Source organism: Eptesicus fuscus, chromosome 9 (assembly GCF_027574615.1).
Source record: "Eptesicus fuscus isolate TK198812 chromosome 9, DD_ASM_mEF_20220401, whole genome shotgun sequence".
In the NCBI taxonomy this organism is placed as follows: Eukaryota; Metazoa; Chordata; class Mammalia; order Chiroptera; family Vespertilionidae; genus Eptesicus; species Eptesicus fuscus.
This window is the reverse complement of record NC_072481.1, coordinates 95864359-95883720: the sequence shown is the minus strand read 5'-3', so window position 1 is coordinate 95883720 and position 19362 is coordinate 95864359. Positions and strand designations below refer to the sequence as shown.

The 19362-nt window shown below is 42.7% G+C and overlaps 1 protein-coding gene across 1 annotated transcript in view; it reads right to left on the bottom strand.

Annotated features, from left to right (window-relative positions):
* EXOC2 (exocyst complex component 2) overlaps window positions 1-19362 on the bottom strand; it is a 262715-nt gene that overhangs the window by 170180 nt on the left and 73173 nt on the right. Inside the window, exon 4 of the mRNA XM_054721573.1 lies at window positions 1545-1671. Coding sequence (XP_054577548.1) covers window positions 1545-1671 — 127 coding nt within the window. The remainder of the gene's footprint in view (window positions 1-1544; window positions 1672-19362) is intronic.

The following is a 19362-nucleotide window of genomic DNA, read 5'->3' as shown; positions in this document are numbered from 1 at the left end:
AGTCGGGAGGTTTTGTTTTTCTCCCAAACGAGAAAGCTAGCCACGCAGCGTCTGCTGCCCTCCCTCTCTGCGCGCTGCAAGCAAGCCTGCCACGTATTCAGCCGCCCGCCCTTTCCGCGCTTACGGATCTCCGCACTTCCACGGCTCCTGAGGCTCAGCGTCCCCCTCTCTTTCTTTCTCTAGTTGTAGGTTTTCCACTCTGCCAGCTTTCCGGTGGTTCTGGACAGTGTGCGCTCTGTTTTCCAGTTGTAGTTTCAAAATTGTTGTGGTAGGCAACAGTTAGGTGTTTACCTTATGCCGCCATCTTGGTTTTTGGAAAATCCTTTTTTTATTTCAAGTACCATCTAAATATTTGAACTTACCAACTCCAGAAAATGCATTAATTCTCTTATTATTGAAAGTTCTAGTTATTTAAATGACAAGTGCTATGGAACTGTGCACCTACTATGAAAAATGGTATATGCATCCCTATGTTTATTGCAGCATTATTGACAAAAGCCAAGATATAAAAGTAACCTAAGTGTCCATAAATAGACAGTGGATAAAGGGGATATGGTATATACTAGTATATACATAGACATACACAATAGAGCCCTGGCCAGGTAGCTTAGTTGGTTGAAGCATTGGCCCATACACTACTAGGTAAAAGGCTGAAAGTTCAATCCCAGTTGAGGTGCATATGTGAAGCAAACAATCAATGTTTCTCCCTCACATTAATGTTTCTCTCTCTCTTTCTCTCTCTCTCCCCGACTTGATTTCTCTCTCTAAAATCAGTAAACATATTATCAGGTAAGGATTTAAAAAATGGAATATTACTCAGCCATAAAAACAAATGAGTCTTGCTACTTGTAACAAGTGGTACCTAGAAGGTACTATGCTAAGTGAAAAAGCCAGACCGAGAAAGACAAATAGCATATGATTTCACCTATGTGTGGATTCTAAAAGCAAAATAAACAAAATAGAAATGGACATATTGATACAGAGAACAAACTGATGGTTGCCAGGGGGAAGAAGAGTGGGGGAATATGGGCAGAAAACGTGAAGTGATTAAGAGGTACAAAGTTCCAGTTATAAAATAAATCATAGGATGTAATGTACTGCATAGAGAATACAGAGAATATCATAACAACATTGTATGGTGACAGAAGGTTACTAGACTTGTCATGGTAATCACTTTGTAAGTATGTATAGATATCAAATCACTATGTTGTACACCTAAAACTAATATAATACTGTATGTCAACTATACTTCGATTTCTTAGAGTATTAGTGATTAAAAATAAGTATTAGTGATTAAAATATATTTTTCTTCTTCACAAAATGTAAATTCAAAAAAACTAAATTACAGGTACTATGCTAAGTCAAAAACCAAGACCAAGAAAGAACTCGTTTGTGCCAAAAGTTTTAAATAATGGGAACATTAATTGGCAGCAAAGTTGACCAGGCTTCAGAAATGACCTGATGTTTCCAGAGTTTGACTAAGTATATAAAACTGCTTACCAACTGGGGAAAAAAAAAAAAATTGAAGGGAAAAGAGTACTCACTTTTCAATCTCAATGCCAAGCGGATTAGCAGGACGTAGGGACAAGGGAGGAATTCCTTTATTCCTGTCAGTACGCATATCATAATAATTCATTTCATCAACCCACACAGCAGACTGGTCCAAAATACCTAGCAAAAAGAGGAGTACATCCTTAGTAAAATATAGACACCTCCAGGTACTTGCTAAGTTTTGCAAACTGCTTTAGTTTTTAAGGATCTAAGGTAATTTTTAAGAGAATTGAGGACAAAGAGGCTCTAATTTTTTTTTAATGTCTGGTTGTTTAATTAAAAACACTAAAGTCCAAAAAATAAAATAAAACACTAAAATCTATTTTAAAAATGACAAAAACAATACCTCTTGGCAAATGGTTTTATTTTACATTACTCAATAGAGAAGACAAATTAAGCCTCTGATAAAAAGTTCTGCTAAAATTAATGTATTTTACCAAAAAAAAAAAGTACAATTTGGTAAATTCTACAATATATACAACAATTCCTTATATAAAGAAACCACTCAAAACACCTTCCAGGAATGCATAGCTTGTGTAATGGAACTGACTCAGATTCAGAAACTATGACTGGGCAGTATTTGTGAAAAAAATATGACCTCTGAAAACAGTATTGTATCCTCTTTAGGGTTGTCACTTATCGGCATATAACTTACCAGTTTACCACCTCAGGACCTGGGCTATAAGAGAAAATGGGCAGAGTGCCAGTGAGCAGAGAGGAAGGGCTGGGGGCTGGGAAGGCTTCATTAATGTTTATCTAAAGTTCAGTTAGATAAGCCTTTATTGAGCCTACACTGTGCTAGGCTCTGACGGGAGAGAAATCCCAGCCAATTTCTAGATATATGACCCTTTGTGATCAACTAATTTATCAGCAGCCACATTTCTTCCACAATCCAACAGGAGAATCTGTGAGAGATTATGCTCAAGTCCAAATACTTCGAAGTTCAGTTAGATAAGCCTTTATTGAGCTTACACTGTGCTAGGCTCTGACGGGAAAGAAATCAGAATAAAATTAGTACTTTCAATATGTTTTCTTTGTCTGCTGTATAAACATCACATAAAATGATGCTGGATTCTGTCAAAATGTTTAAAGTTCCTCATTTAACTTCACAGTTCTATTTTTAAAGATGTAATAGAAAAATGAGTAAATAAAAACTGTGGTATTATACGTGTACATACATATGTATGCATGTACATATATAAATTCCATTTTCAATTTCCCTTAAATTTCTATTTATAAAAATTATCTAGGAATTTAAGGAAGATATTACTGCAGAAAAACTCTATACCCTAAGATACAAAACAAAAACAATTTACAAAATTATTTATTACTAGAGGCCTGGTGCACGAAATTCATGCGGGGGGGGGGCATTGGGGGTGTCCCTCAGCCCAACCAGCACCCTCTCCAATCTGGGACCCCATGAGGGATGTCCGACTGCCCGTTTAGGTTCGATCCTGGTGGGATCGGGCCTAAACGGGCAGTAGGACATCCCTCTCACAATCCGGGACTGCTGGCTCCCAACCACTCACCTGCCTGCCTGCCTGATTGCCCCTAACCACTTCTGCCTGCCAGCCTGATCAACCCCTAACCACTCCCCTGCCAGCCTGATCAATGCTTAACCGCTCCCCTGCCAGCCTGATTGCCCCTAACTGCCCTCCCCTGCCGGCCTGTTCACCCCTAACTGCCCTCCCCTGCCAGTCTGGTTGTCCCCAACTGCCCTTCACTGCTGGCCTGGTCACCCCTAAATGTCCTTCCCTTCAGGCCTGGTCATCCTCAACTGCCCTCCCCTGCAGGCCTGGTCACCCCTAACTGTCCTCCCCTACAGACCTGGTCATCCCCAACTATCCTCCCCTGCATGCCTGGTCTACCCTAAGTGCCCTCCCCTGCTGGCCTGGTTGCCCACAACTGCCCTCCCCTGCAGGCCTGGTCCTCCCCCAACTGTCCTCCCCTCCGGCCTGGGTCCCCCCCAACTGTCCTCCTCTGCCAGCCTGGTCACTCCCAACTTCCCTCCTCTTCTGGCCTGGTCACCCCTTACTGCCCTCCCCTGCTGGCCTGATCGCCCACAACTGCCCTCCCCTGCAAGCCATCTTGTGGTGGCCATCTTGTGTCTACATGGGGGCAGCCATCTTGGACCACACAGGGGTGGCCACCTTGTGTGTTGGAGTGACGGTCAATTTGCATATTACTCTTTTATTAGATACAATTCTATACTAAAAGTACAGCCTGGGTTTAATTTAATTGCACCTCTGATATTCCTAAAGTATACAAATACGAATTCGTGCACTGGTGGGGTCCCTCAGCCAGGCCTGCAGGGATCTGCCAAAACCAGCAGTCCTACGTACCCTGAGGGATGTAGTAGTGCATGAAGCGGCAGGCAGCCATGGAGGAGCCTGAGGCAGGCCGGGCGCAGTGCTATTCCTGCTCATCCCAGCCCTGCTGTGCCTGCTGACTCCACTGGCCTGTAGGATCGCTGAGGCTCCACTGTGGTTTCTGCACGCCCAACCGAGGGTGATACTGGCGTGCCTGTGACCAAGAAGTGGCCACGGGCTTGCGCCCAGTCAGTCTCAATCCTGTTCCGGATGGGGGAGGGGCGTGCAGGGGGAGTGTCAGCAGGAGAGCACTGCAGCGGCGCTCACCAGCCATGAACCCGGGGTCTGGTGCCCCATGGTCAGCGAAGCAGAGCTCCTGCTGTGGGAGCGCACTGACCACCAGCGGGCAGCTCCTGCATTATGCGTCTATCCGCTGGTAGTCAGTGTGTGTCATAGTACGGGCTGAGCAGTAGCTTAGGCTTTTATCTATATACTAGTACTAGAGGCCTGAGGCATGAAATTGGTGCAAGAGTAGGCCTTCCTTCCCCTGGCTGCCAGCACCAGCTTCCCTCTGGCACCCGGGACCCGGGCTTCCCTCCGGCCGCCGGCAGGCATCAGGGACCCGGGCTTCCCTCACAGCCCTGGCTTTGTCTGGAAGGTTGTCCAGTCTAATTAGCATATTACGCTTTTATTATCTATACTAATAAAGAGCTAATATGCTAATGTCAATACGCCGTAATGGACGACCAGGTTATTAGCATATTAGCTGGGGCATTGCTCCGGAGACGGGGCGGAAGCGGGGAGGCGCCCGGAGGAGGAGGTACCATCCAAAGCAGGGGAGGGCGGGGTAAGAGCCCATAGCGCCCCCCTCACCAGTCCTTTGCCACCCACCACTCTTACTCTGAGTGCCCTGCAGCCCACCTGCCAGGGGAAGGAGCACAGTGCAGCAGGCAGGACCAGCCCGAGGCCACTTGAGGGACTGAGGGCAGGGCTGAAAGTGGCCAGAAAAGGCCAGAGGGTTTGGGGGCTGGGCCAGGTGCACTGGAGCTCTGCATGGACAGGTTTGGGTGTCAAGGCAGGGCTGCAGGTGGGTGGGCAGTGCTGAGCGATTTCGAATCACGCGCTGGGCTCCTAGTTATAGATATAAAAGGCTAATATGCAAAGTGTTCCCTCAGGAGTTTGACCAGGAGACCGGAAGTTCAATTACTCGCTATGACATGCTCTGAGTACCAGGTGGGCGGCACAGAACAAAGGAAGGCCCTGGCTGGCAGCCAGGAAAGGAAGGCCCCGGACGGCAGCTGGAAGGAAGGTCCCAGATGGCAGCCGGAAGGCCCCGATCAGCCCTGATCATTGGCCAGGCGTACGGACCCTACCCATGCACGAATTTCGTGCACAGGGCCTGTAGTTTATACAGATTAATTAAGTATTGACCAAGTGCAAGATATTATAGAACCAAAAAATGAATAAGACATTATTATTTTAAGAGAGGGGATGGCCATGCTCAGCAATAGCTATGAGAAAAATAAAAAGTTTTGGTTAGCAGCATGGCAGTCAATACATGACCTTCAGGTCTCTCCCCTTAAAATTACAAGTTGTACAGCTATAATTCAACAAAAGATTGATTCCCTGGTAACACAGAAACACATTGTGCATTGAGACATCTAAAGGAGTGTGCATCTCAGTTAACGATGGAGCCAGGAGAGGGAGGGGACAAGACAGAGATGAAAGTTCTGGGCACTACTTGTGGAGGCTTCTTGACAGTGAAGGGGTGAAGTGCAATAACCACTGGACAAAAAGGAAGGGCAGACACAGCAATGGGGCCTCAGTGGCTGACAGACATTGAGGCTGGGCCCAGAGTCAGGGGCAGAGAAATTGTGCAAAAAGTCAAAGAACTCCACAGCCAGCCAGCACCAGACAAAGGATTTCTCATATGTGGGAACCTGCCCACACCTATGGCCTGACAGGCAGAAAATCCTCACTTGGAAAATCTTTAAAGGGCTGAAAAAACTTCCAGCGAAAGTCATCTGTACTCACTGTGGCTAAATACACAAGGAAGAGCAGAACCTTGGATTGATGAAACCACTTCCCCACCAAACCCTCTTCCACTCATCTCTACACAACTAGGTAGAGGCAGCTGGATCCACTCGGAACAGCTTGACTGGCAGCTTCTGTCTACCTGAATGCAGCACTGAGAACATTCAGAAGACCCACAGCCCACCACTCTGAATCCATGGGAGTGGTGCCCCAAGACTCAGGTTGGGCAAGGGTACCCACCTCCTCAGGAAATACCAGGAATATTCCACAGCCCAGGCTATGCTGCTGCACAAAAATCCTAGACTCCCCAGCAGTGAAGAGAAAATAAAAACTTGTGCTTTAGCACCACCTACTGTAAAACAAAAGAAAAAAATCTACTTATCAACACTGAACACTGAAATGTCAAATACATTTTTAAAAAGTTTTCATTCCCACAAATGCACAAGCAGAGAAATAATCCATCAAGTACAATGAACAACCAAGGTAACAAGGGAAGTCAGAAAGAAAATTTAAAAAACTCCAGAAAATAAACTTAAGACACGAAACACTGTGATTTAAATAACAGAGAATTCAAGATTGCAGTTCTAAAAAATCTCAAGGATAAGAACACTTAGAAAAGCAATTCAGTGATCTCAGAAATAAAATCTATGAACAAAAGGAATACTTAACCAAAAAGACTGAAACTAAAAGAACAAAACATAAATTCTGCAGCTAAAGAAATCATAAAAACAAAGAATAATGAACTAGCAAGGTTAGGCAATAGAGCTGACCAGAGGAGTGAATTACTGATATAGAAAACAGTAATCTAGAGACCCACACAGGTGTGGAAAGACACACTTAACACTGAATCTGAGGGGCCCTTTATTTCTTGTGGGAACTCCTGTTGGTGAGCAGAAAGAGGGCTAGACAGTAGGTCCAGCAGGGAGATCGGTCAGTCACTCTTTCCCACCGGCAAAACAGCTACTTCTGACCCAAATTGCAGCAAGGGGGAACAGTCCAGGGAAGGAAATCTGTGCCCCTTCAGTTGACAAACAGGAGGTGCCAGCAAATCAGACAGAGCAGAGGCATTAGAAAGAGAGGAAGTGCCCAGCACCCTGTCCTACAAGGTACTGGTACCACCTTTAACATAAGTCCAGCCAAGACCAGGAAACCCCCACAGAGCCCAGCACCCTGGGGGAAGGGAGTGCAGCTCAGAGCAGGGACAACTAAGGCATATGATTGAAGGCAGACCCAGCCTCTGGGCTAAGGAGTCACTGCCCACTGGACTACTAGGGGCTTCAAACTTCAAACCTCAATCAGGTTGCCCAGGTCTAGAAAGAGACAGTGACCTACACCACAGGGATCAGGTTAGACACACCAAGGGACCAGATTCAACATGACAGCGGTGTGTGAATATGTGTGGTTTTGTTTTTTTGGTTTGTAAGTGGACTTTTTGTTTTTTGTTTGTTTTTTCCTTTTTTTAATTCTTTTTTTCTTGCATATCTCTAATATCTCTCTTCTCTTTAATTCTATTATACTTTTGTCTATTCTTATTATTAACTTTTCTTATTTCATTTTTCTCTCTTTTCTCATTTTTCCCATTTAACTTTTTGGATCTATATCTTATATCCATTATCACTACATTTTAAATTCATTATTATTATTTCACTTATTTTCTGTTTTCTCCTATAACTACTTCTTTAAGCTTTCTCCTTGCTTCCATATATCCATTTTTTTGTCTTCTTTCATCCTCTTCCTTTATATTCCCTCTAAATCTTTGGCGCATGTCTTTTAGTATTCTTTTTATTTTTTCTTTGCTTTGCTTTCTCCTTTTTCTTTTTTAGTCTTCCCTATTGTTGCACTGAGTAATTTAATTTTTGTGGTACTTTTGATTTGTTCCTGTTGTATCTTATTTTGTTCTGTTGTATAACAGCTGGCACAACAATGTTGGGGTTGAATCTCACTGGCAACAAGTCGGAGGGGAGATCCCTCCCACGAATGGGACATCAACAATCAAGTCCCAATTACAACAGGAGAGCACAAATAATGCACACAAGGAGCATTCCTAGAGCATCCAGCTCAGGTGAACAAAGAGATTACACCACTGGATCCCTCAAGACACATTCTACATAAGGCTATCCCACAAACACTAGTTAGCATTAACAGTTCTATCTAATACACAGAAACAAATGCAAAAAGACAGCTAAAAAGGAAAGACAAAGAAGCAACCCCCCAAATGAAGGAAAAGAAGTAATTCCCAGAAAACGAACTAAATGAGATGGAGGCAAGGTACCTATCGGACATAGAGTTAAAAGCAATGTTTATAAAAAAATGCTTAAAGAATTTACTGCAAATTACAAAAGCATGAAAAGGGAAATACAGGCCATGAACAAGAACCAGACAGAAATGAAAAATGATACCAGGTGTACCACTTAATAATGCGGATTTTTTTCAATAGAGGAAGTTACACATATGTTGATATATAAGCGATTTGATATGTATGCTATTTTGTTGTATTGACAGCAAGCTTCAAAACTTCATATATCAATTTTTCTGAGGGTGTTAACATCATAGATATTTTTACACTTAAAAATGTCGAATTTCGTGCCAAGAAAAAGAGCATTTGCAGGAAGTTTTAATTCATTACTTTATTTTGAAGAAAAGTGCTGCTGAAAGTGATTGTATATTTTGGGAAGCTTATGGTGAACATGCTCCACCTTGAGATACTTGTGAACGCTGGTTTAAATGCTTTAAAAGTGATGATTTCTATGTGAAAGTCAAAGAATGTCCAGGTCACCCAAAAAACTTTGAAGACTAATAATTATAAGTATTATTGGATGAAGATGCATGTCAAACTCAAAAACAACTTGCAGAAAAATTAAACATTTCTCAGCAAACAATTTCTGATCATTTACAAGCAATGGGAAAGATTTCAAAGGAAGGAAAGTGGGTGCCACATCAACTGAACAAAAGACAAATGGAAACTGAAAAGTTATCAGTAAAATGCTGCTTCAACAGCACAAAATAAAGTCTTTTTTGCATCGAATTGTGACTGGTGATGAAAAGTGGAATTATTTTGAGAATCCCAAATGCACAAAATCATGGGTTGATCCAGGTCAACCATCAACATCGACTGCAAGGCCAAATCGCTTTGGGAAGAAGACAATGCTCTGCGTTTGGTGGGATCAGGAAGGTGTGGTGTATTATGAGCTTCTAAAACCAGGTGAAATCGTTAATACTGATCGCTACTGACAACAAGTAATCAATCTGAACCACGCTTTGATCGTGAAAGGACCAGAATGTGCCAGAAGACACAGCAAAGTAATTTTGTTTCATGATAACTCACCATCACACACTTCAAAACCAGTTAAAGACATGTTAAAAGATCTTGCCTGGGAAGTATTAACCCACCCACTGTATTCACCAGACCTTGCTCCTTCACATTATCACTTCTTCCAATCGATGGCACATGCACTTTCTGAGGAGCACTTCAAAACATACGAAAAAGTGGAAAATTGGGTCTCTGAATGGTTTGCCTCAAAACAAGAAAAGTTCTATTGGGACAGTATCCACAAATTACCTAAAGATGGGGGAAATGTGCAGCTAGCAATGGACATTACTTTGAATAAAGCACTTTTGATGTTTCTCTCGAAATTGTCGTGTTTTCTTTGATTACAAAATTTGCATTATTAACTGGTACACCTGGTATATCTGACAACAAGAATACACTGAAAGAAATTAAAAGTAGACTGTATTAAGCAAATAATTGAATCAGCAATTTGAAAGACAAGGTAGAAATCAATACACAATTATCTCACAAAATAGAAAAAAAAAATTACAGAGCAGGAAGATAGCTTAAGGGATCTCTGGGACAACATGATATGTAACAACAACCGCATTATAGGAATACCAGAAAGAAAAGAAGAAGAACAAGGTACAGAGAATCTGTTTAAAGAAATAATGAGAGAAATCTTCCCCAATCTGGTGAAGGAAAATGTCACAGGAGTTCAGGAGGCACAGAGTCCCAACCAAGATGAGCCCAAAGAGACCCACACCTAGACACATCATACTTAAAATGACAAATGTTCAAGACAAAGAATCTTAAAGGCAGCAAGGGAGACAGAAAATTACCTACAAAGGAATTCCCATTAGAATGTCAGATGACTTCTCACAAGAAATATTACAGGCCAGAAGGGAGAAGCATGAAGTACTTGAAATAATGAAAAGCAAATGCCTAAATCCAAGACTACTGTATCCAGTAAGGCTATCATTTAAAATTGAAGGTGAAATAAAATGCTTTCCAGACAAAAATAGGTTGAAGGAGTATTACCATCAAACCAACAATGCAAAATATGTTAAAATGGGGGAGGGGAGGAGGAGGAGGAGGAGGAAGAGAAGAAAGGGAGAAAGGAACATAGGCATCCTATCTAATAAAGAGGAAATATGCTAATTGACCATCACAATCTCACAAAGATGGTGGCATCCACAGCCAATAAGGATGGAATATGCTAATTGACTACCATGCCCTCAAAGATGGTGGCGCCAACAGCCACAGATGGCGGTACCCAGCCCCCTCAGCCCCACCGGGGCAGCAGGCACGTTGCACAGCCAGGCGCACCCCAGGCAGGTCTGGCCGCTCTGCGCACCTGCCTCTAGAGTCCCCCAGTCCCGTCAGCCCCCCAGCCACCCAGGGATGGCCCAAGGCGCAGGCAATACTCAGATGGCGACTGCCCAGCCACCCAGGGCCGGCCCGAGGCACAGGCAAGCCTCAGGTGGTGGCTGCCCAGTCAATATCCAAGACGCAGGCAAGCCTCGCATGGCAGCTGCACAGCTGCCCAGGGCCAGCCTGAGGCACAGGCAAGCCTTGGATGGCGGCATCCCAGCCAACATCTGAGGCGCAGGCAAGCCTTAGATGGCAACTGCCCAGCTGACGCCAGAGGCACGAGCAAGCCTCGGATGGCTGCTGCCCAGCAGCCTAGGGCCGCCCTAAGGGCAGGCAAGCCTCAGATGGCAGCTGCCCAGCCGCCCAGGGCCACCTGAGGCTCAGGAAACCAGGGCTGGCCGAGGCTTGTGCTGCCAGCAGTGGCAGCAGCAGAGGTTTGATGGGGGCATCGCCTTCCCCTGATCACCGGGTTGCCTCCTGCACCTGAGGGCTCTCGGACTGTGAGACTGCCAGGATGGGCTGAGGGACCCCCACTCCAGTGCATGAATTTTCATGCACTAGGCCTCTAGTAAAGAAAATAAAAATGGTAATAAATAGCTATCAATAATAACCTTAAATGAAAATGAATTAAATGCTCCAGTCATCTACTATACTACCCAAAGTAATCTACAGATTCAATGCAATCCCTATTAAAATACCAATGGCATACTTCACAGAGCTAAAACAAACACTCCAAAAGTGGATATCCTATCTAATAAAAGAGTAATATGCAAATTGACCATCACTCCAACACACAATATGGCTGCCCCCATGTGGTCAAAATGGCTGCCCCCATGTGGACACAAGATGGCCAGCAGGGGAGGGAAGTTGGGAGGAACCAGGCCTGCAAGGGAGGGCAGTTGGGGGTGATCAAGCCTGCAGGGGAGGGCAGTTAGGGGTGACCAGGCCGGCAGAGGAGGGAAGTTGGGGGCGACCGGGCCTGCAGGGAAGGGCAGTTGGGGGGGACCAGGCCTGCAGGGGAGGGCAGTTAGGGGCAAACAGGCTGGCAGGGAGTAGTTAGGCATCAATCAGGCTGGCAGGGGAGTGGTTAGGGGGTGATCAGGCTGGCAGGTAGAAGCGGTTAGGGGCAATCAGGAAGGCAGGCAGGCGAGCAGTTGGGAGCCAGCAGTCCTGGATTGTGAGAGGGATGTCCGACTGCCCGTTTAGGCCCGATACTACCGGACATCCCTCAAGGGGTCCCAGATTGGAGAGGGTGCATGCTAGGCTGAGGGACACACACCCCTGTGCACGAATTTCATGCACCGGGCCTCTAGTGGAACCATAAAAGACCCCAAATAGCTACAGCAATCTTGAGAAAGAAGAACAAAGTAGGAGGAATCACAATACTGGATATCAAACTATTCTAACAAAGCCATTGTAACCAAAGTACTAACACAACAACAGGCAGATAGACTAATGGATCAGAACAGAAACCCCAGAAAATGACCCACACCATTATGGTCAATTAATATTTGACAAAGGAGCCAAGAACATACAATAAAGTAAAGACAGTCTCTTCAACAAATGGTGCTGGGAAAACTAGAAAGACACATGCAAAAAGGTGAAACTAAACCAACAACTTCCATCATACACAAGAATAAACTAAATGTGGATAAAAGACTTAAATGTAAGGCATGAAACAATAGGAATCTCAGAGGAGAACATAGGTAGTAAAATCTAAGACATCTCAAGTAGCAATATGTCTATGGATACATTTCCTAGGGCAAAGGAAACTAGAAGAAAATAAACAAATGGATCTACATAAAAATAAAAAGCTTCTGCATAGCAAAAGAAACCACCATTAGAATGAAAAGGAAATCCAGTGAATGGGAGAACATATTTGCCAATGATACATCTGGTAAAGGGTTAGTATCCAAAATATATAAAATACTCATACAACTCAATAAAAGGAAGACAAACAATGCAATTAAAAAATGGGCCATAGACCTGAATAAACATTTCTCCAAAGAGGACATACAAAAGGCCAAGAGACATATGAAAAAATGCTCAAAGTCACTGATCATCAGAGAAATGCAAATTAAAGGCACAATGAGATATCAACTCACACCTGTCAGAATGGCTGTCATAAAAAATCAACAAACAACAAGTGCTGGCAAGGATGTGGAGAAAAGGGAACACTAGTTCACTGATGATGAGAATGCAGACTGGTGCAGCCACTATGGAAAGCAGTATGCAGTTCCCTCAAAAAATTGAAATCGGAACTTGGCTTTGACCCAGTGATCCCACTTCTTGGAATATATCTTAATCCCCAAAACAGCAATCAGAAAGAATATATACACCCCTACGTTCATAGCAGCATTATTTACAATAGCTAAGATTTGGAAACAGCCCAAGTGCCCATCAGTGGATGAGTAGATAAAAACTCCATGGGACATTTACACAATAATGGAATACTATACAGCTATACAAAAATGGAACACTATGCAGCTGTACAAAAAAAAGGATCTCTTACCCTTTGGGCCAGCATGGATGGACCTGAAAAATATTATGCTAAGTGAAATGAACCAATCTGAGAAACACAAGTATAACATGATCTCACTTATTTGTGGAATCTAATAAACAGAATGAACTGACCAACAAAATAAGACCTGAAGCATGGAGGCATGGATAAGACTGACATACCTTGATGTGGGGATGGGCAGATGAGAGGAGATAAATCAAACAACTTAAATACTTATATGCATACCCCATGGACACAGGCAACAGGGTAGTGAAGACCTGGGGAGATGGGTAGGGCTGGAAGGAGGGGGGGAAGGGGAGAAAAAGGAACATATCTATAATACTATCACCAATAAAAATGTATTAATGTGTGTGTGTGTGTGTGTGTGTGTATACACACACATGTGTATATATGTATGTACATGTATATATATATATGTATGTATATATTCTAAGAAACATGAAGAATTGAAAAATGTAAATGTAAATAATCAACAGGAAGGAAATTTCAAGTCATTAAAAACCTCCCAAAAAGTAAGAGTCCAGGACCAGATGGATTCAGTGAATTTTACAAAACATTCCCAAGGAAATATAATACCTATCCTTCTCACTCTTCCAAAATATTAACAAAAAAGAGGCAAAAATTCCTAACTCATTTTACAAGGCCAACATTACCTTGATACCAAAAGCAGGTAAGGAAAACATACACACACTCAAATTATAGGCCAATATCTCTAATGAATATAGATGCAAAAATTCTAAACAATTAACTATTAAACTGAATACTACAATACATTGAAAATATATCATAATCAATTGGGGTTCAGTCCAGGGGTGCAAAGATGGTTCATTATATATAAATTGATGAATGTGATATGCCACATTAACAAAATAAGCAATAACTATCATATGGTCATACTAAAAAATACAGAAAAGCTTTTGACAAGATACAACATTAATTTATGATTAATAAAACTCAACAAAACGTGTATAGAAGAAATTATTTAAACATAATTAAGACTATATATGATAAACCCTCAGCTGATATACTCAACGGTAAAAAACTGAAAGCTTTTTCCTCAAAGATCAGGAACAATACAAGGATGTCCACTTTCACCAAATAATACTGGTTGTATCTAGCCAGATCAATCCAGTAAGAGAAAGAAATAAAAGGCATCCAAACTGGGAAGAAGTAAAATAGCCATTTTTTGCAGAGGACATAATCCTATCTAATAAAGAGGGAATATGCTAATTGACCATCACACCCTCACAAAGATGGAAGTACCCATAGCCAATAAGGAGGGAATATGGTAATTGACTGTCACGCCCTCAAAGATGGTGGCACCCATAGCCACAAAATGGCAGCGCCCAGTCCCCTCAGCCCACCCCCCCAGCTGCCCAGGGCCAGCCTAAGGCGCAGTCAAGCCTCGGATGGCGGCTGCACAGCCACCCAGGGTTGCCTGAGGCTCAGGTAACCAGGGCTGGCCAAGGCTTGCACTGCCGGCAGTGGCAGCAGCAGAGGTGTGATGGGGGCGTCGCCTTCCCCTGATCGCCAGGTCACTTCTCGCCCCTGAGGGCTCCCACACTATGAGAGGGGGCAGGCCAGGCTGAGGGATCCCCCCCCTCCAGTGAATGAATTTTCATGCACCGGGCCTCTAGATCTTTATAAACTATTAGAAACAATAAATAAGTACAATAACATTGCAGGACAAAGAATCAGTGTAAAAATTAATTGCATTCCTATATACTAACAATTAAATTTCATGGGAAAGATGGAAACAATTCCATTTTGCAATTTCAACAAAAAGAATAAACTATCTAGGAATAAACTTAAAGGATATGAAGGACCTATACACTGAAAACTAATAGACACTATTGAAATAAATTGAAGAGAACACAAAGAAATGGAAAGATATTCCATGTTCATGAATTAAAAGAATTAACATAGTTAAATGGGCATATTACCTAAAGCAATATACAAATCTAATGCAATCCCCATCAAAATCCCAATGGCATTATTCAAAGAAATAGAACCAAAAAAATCCCTAAATTTGTATAGAACCACAGAACACCCTGAATAGCCAAAGCAATTCTGAGGAAGAAGAACAAAGCTGCATGTATCACATTCCCTGATTTCAAGTGATACTACAAAGCTACAATAATCAAAACAGTATGGTATTTGCAAAACAAACAAACAAAACAAAACAAATACATGAATCAATGCAAAAAATCTGAGAGTCCCGAAATAAACCCTTATGTATAGGCAACTAATTTTCAACAAAGAAGGCATCCTATATAATAAAGAAGTAATATGCAAATTGACCATCACTCCAATACACAAGATGGCCACCCCCATGTGGACACAAGATGGCCACCACAAGATGGCTGGCAGAATAGGGCAGTTGTGGGCGATTAGGCCAACAGGGGTGGGCAGTTGAGGGCAACCCAGCCTACAGAGGAGGGCAGTTGGGGGGGACCAGGCCTGCAGGGGAGGGCAGTTGGGGGGGGGACCAGGCCTGCAGGGGAGGACAGTTGGGGGGAACCAGGCCTGTAGGGGAGGGCAGTTAGGGGAAATCAGACCTGCAGGGGAGGGCAGTTAGGGGGGCTTCATCTCATTTGATCCTCACAGAAGTCCTGGATTAGGTAGATTGGAGACTCAGTGGAATCCTATTTTCTTTTCACTAGCTAGGGAACAGAGATTTAGAAAGCTTAGAAACTTGTCCCCACTGAAAAGAAGAAAGAAATGGTGGACCTTGAAAATGACTTCAGGTTTTCTCATTGTGCAGAATATAGTCAAATACTGCTGCAGTTATATATTTTACACTTTGTTCTCCCTGCATGATCTATAATAATCATCTGCTTTGTGTTGATGTTTACTGCTGTTTTGCTGACAATTACCTGAAAGACAAGTGGGGGTCCTACACTGGGCTGGAAAAAGTTTAGTTACATCAGAAATCAGGTCTAATTCAGCAGGTTTATCTATATACATACAGCTCTTGCTGGTGCTAACTGCACATGTGTGTTTTGATTTATCATAGTCAATCGTGAATTTGGCTGACACTTCACTTATAGAGAAAGGGCTAATAGCAATATTAAAGTATTTCTTCTAATTAATTTCCTTTCAATGTACATGAATTCGTGCACCAGGTCACTAGTTATCAATAAAACAAGAAATAACTAGTGTTATAGAGGTTGTGGAGAAAAGGGGACCCTCATACAGTGCTGGTAGAAATTATTTTTTAACTAGGGGCCCAGTGCATGAAATTTGTGCATGAAGGGGGTGGGGTCCCTCAGTCTGGCCTGCACCCTCTCCAATCTGGATCCCTCTTGCAATCTGGGACTGCTGGCTCCTGACTGCTCACCTGCCTGCCTGCCTGCCTGATCGCCCCTAACTGCCTCTGCCTGCGTGCCTGATGCCTAACTGCTCTCTCCTCCTGGCCTGATCCCCCTAACTACCTAACTGTTCTTCCATCCTGTCCTGATCCCCCTAACTGCTCTCCCCTCCTGACCTGATTGCCCTAACTGCCTAACTGCCACCTTCTCCCTTCTCCCGCGGCACTGGCCTTCTCCCTTCTCCCTTCTGCCTTTTTCCATGGCACCGGCTTTCTCCCTTCTGCCTTTTCTGCTCTGCCTTCTCCCGTGGCCTCTGCAAAAGGGACCGTGGCACTGGACCGGCCCTTGGCCCTTGCTGCTTTGGATTTGTGTGGAAGGACATCCAGAAAGACATCCGGAAGATGTCCAGTCTAATTAGCATATTACCCTTTTATTAGTATAGATTATTTAAGATTAAATTTATTGGAGTGACATTGATAAAATTATATAGGTTCAAGTGTACAAGTCTATAATAAATGACTTACCTGTATATTGCATTGTGTGCTCACAACCCAAAGTAAAATCTTATTCCATCACCATATATTTGATCCCCCTTTATACCATTTACAGTCCCCCAAACCCCAATGTCCTCTGGTAACCACCATACTGTTGTCTGTGTCTATAAGTTTTGTTTGTTCATTTTTCTTTTTTGTTCGTTTGCTGCTTTTAGTTTTATATACCACATATGCATGAAATCTTATCGTTTTTTACTTTTTCTGCCTAATTTATTTCATTTAGCATGATATTCTCAAGATCTATTCATGTTTTCACCACTATGAAAAACAGTATGACAGTTACTCAAAAAATTAAGAACAGAGCTAGCATATGACCCAGCAATCTCTATTCTGGGTATCTACCCTAATAATTTGACAATATTTATGCATGAAAATATATGTACCCCTATGTGCATCAGAGCATTATACTTGAAAACAACCTAAGTGTCCTTTGATGGATGAATGAATATAGATGATGTGGTTTATACATACAATAGAATACTATTCACATTTAGGAGATAAAATAGAAAGCAACAAATGAACAAACAATACAAACTAACTCATAGACACAAACAACAGTATGATGGTTACCTGAGGGGAAAGGGTGTGAGAAGGAGGTTGAAGAGAGTAAAAGATAAAAGAGGTCACATATATGGTGACAAAATGAGAGTAGACTTTGGGTGGTGAGCACAGAGTGCAATATACACATGATGTACTATAGAATTATACACTTGAAAGTTATATAATGTAATTAACTAAAGCCATCCCAATATTTAATTTTTAAATGAAAAAAATTTTAATGTATTGAACACTTACTTTGTATAACGGGGTTATGCTAAGCATTTTATGTGTATCTTTTAACTCATTTATTTTCTTACTAGAGGCCTGGTGCACAAATTCGTGCACCAATGGGGTCCCTCAGCCTGGCTTGTGGGATCAGGTCGAAACCAGCTCTCCGACATCCCTGAGGGGTCTTGGATTGTGAGAGGGCACAGGCCAGGCTGAGGGGCCCCACTGGTTCACGATCAGGAGGAGGGACACGAGAGGTTGGCCAGCAGGGGAGGGATCATGGGAGGGCTCCAGGGCATGTCCAGCCCATCTCACTTAGTCCTGATCTTCCGGAACCCAGCACCAAGCTAACCTACCGGTTGGAGCGTCTGCCCTCTAGTGGTCAGTGCATGTCTTAGCGACTGGTCGACTATCTGCCCCCTGGTGGTCAGTGCATGTCCTAGCGAGCGGTTGAACGGCCTTAGCATATCATTAGCATATTATGCTTTGATTGGTTGAATGGATGACTGGACCAGACACTTAGCATATTAGGCTTTTATTATATAGGATCATCCGATGCAGATAACTTTTATTAATCTTTATTTTTTACAGTATTACATACGTCCTCTTTTTTTCCCCATTGACCCCTACTAGCCTGCACCCAACCCCACACCAGGCCTTCACCACACTATTGTCTGTGTTGATAGGCTCTCTTAACTCATTTAATACTATAAGGTAGATAATACAATTTATCCACTTTTACCCACAAAGGAACTAGGCATCAAAGTACCACAGTTAGTAATATAAAGATGAAATTAATATTCAGAGTCTGGCTCCCAGACTATGTTCTTAATTACTCTAATACAGGGGTGGGGAACGTTTTTACTGCCAAAGGCCATTTGGACATTTATAACATCATTTGCAGGCCATACAAAATTATCAACTTAAAAAATCAGTCTGCTGCCCTGATCAGTTTGGCTCAGTGGATAGAGTGTCAGCCTGCGGACTGAAGGGTCCCAGGTTCGATTCCGATCAAGGGCATGTATCTTAGTTGCGGGCACATCCCCAGTGGGTAGTGTGCAGGAGGCAGCTGATCGATGTTTCCCTCTCATCGATGTTTCTGACTCTCTATCCCTCTCCCTTCCTCTCTGTAAAAAAAAAATCAATAAAATACATATTTTTAAAAAAATTAGTCTGCTATATTTGTTCAAACATTTAACTAACTCACAGATCAAATATATGAGGCCTTGGCAGAGCCAGACCAAATGATTTCATGAGCCTTCTATGGCCTGTGGATTTGGACATTCCCCACCACTGCTTTAAGATGAGAAAGTGGGTGTTAAGTGTATAAAAATGTAACATGTGCTATGGGATAAAATAAAGAGTTATTTTTAGTTTGAGGGGCTAGAGGAACCTCCAGATCAAGCAACATTTTGTTCAGAGCTGAAAGGGGAGAAAATGAAAGAAAAGAGCACATTATTTAAATAATATTATTGCTAACTTGGCTGAATCAGGAAGATATTTCACTTTAAATCTTAACCATATAACAGAAAGAAAAAAGAAATTCAGTAAGAAATGTATTCAAGAACAAGGAATTGCCAACTGTCATATCAAAATGTTAAGTGAACAGATTTTATAAAGAATTTAGTATGACTGACAGTTATGTCAGGATAATTACCCTTAGGTGCATTTT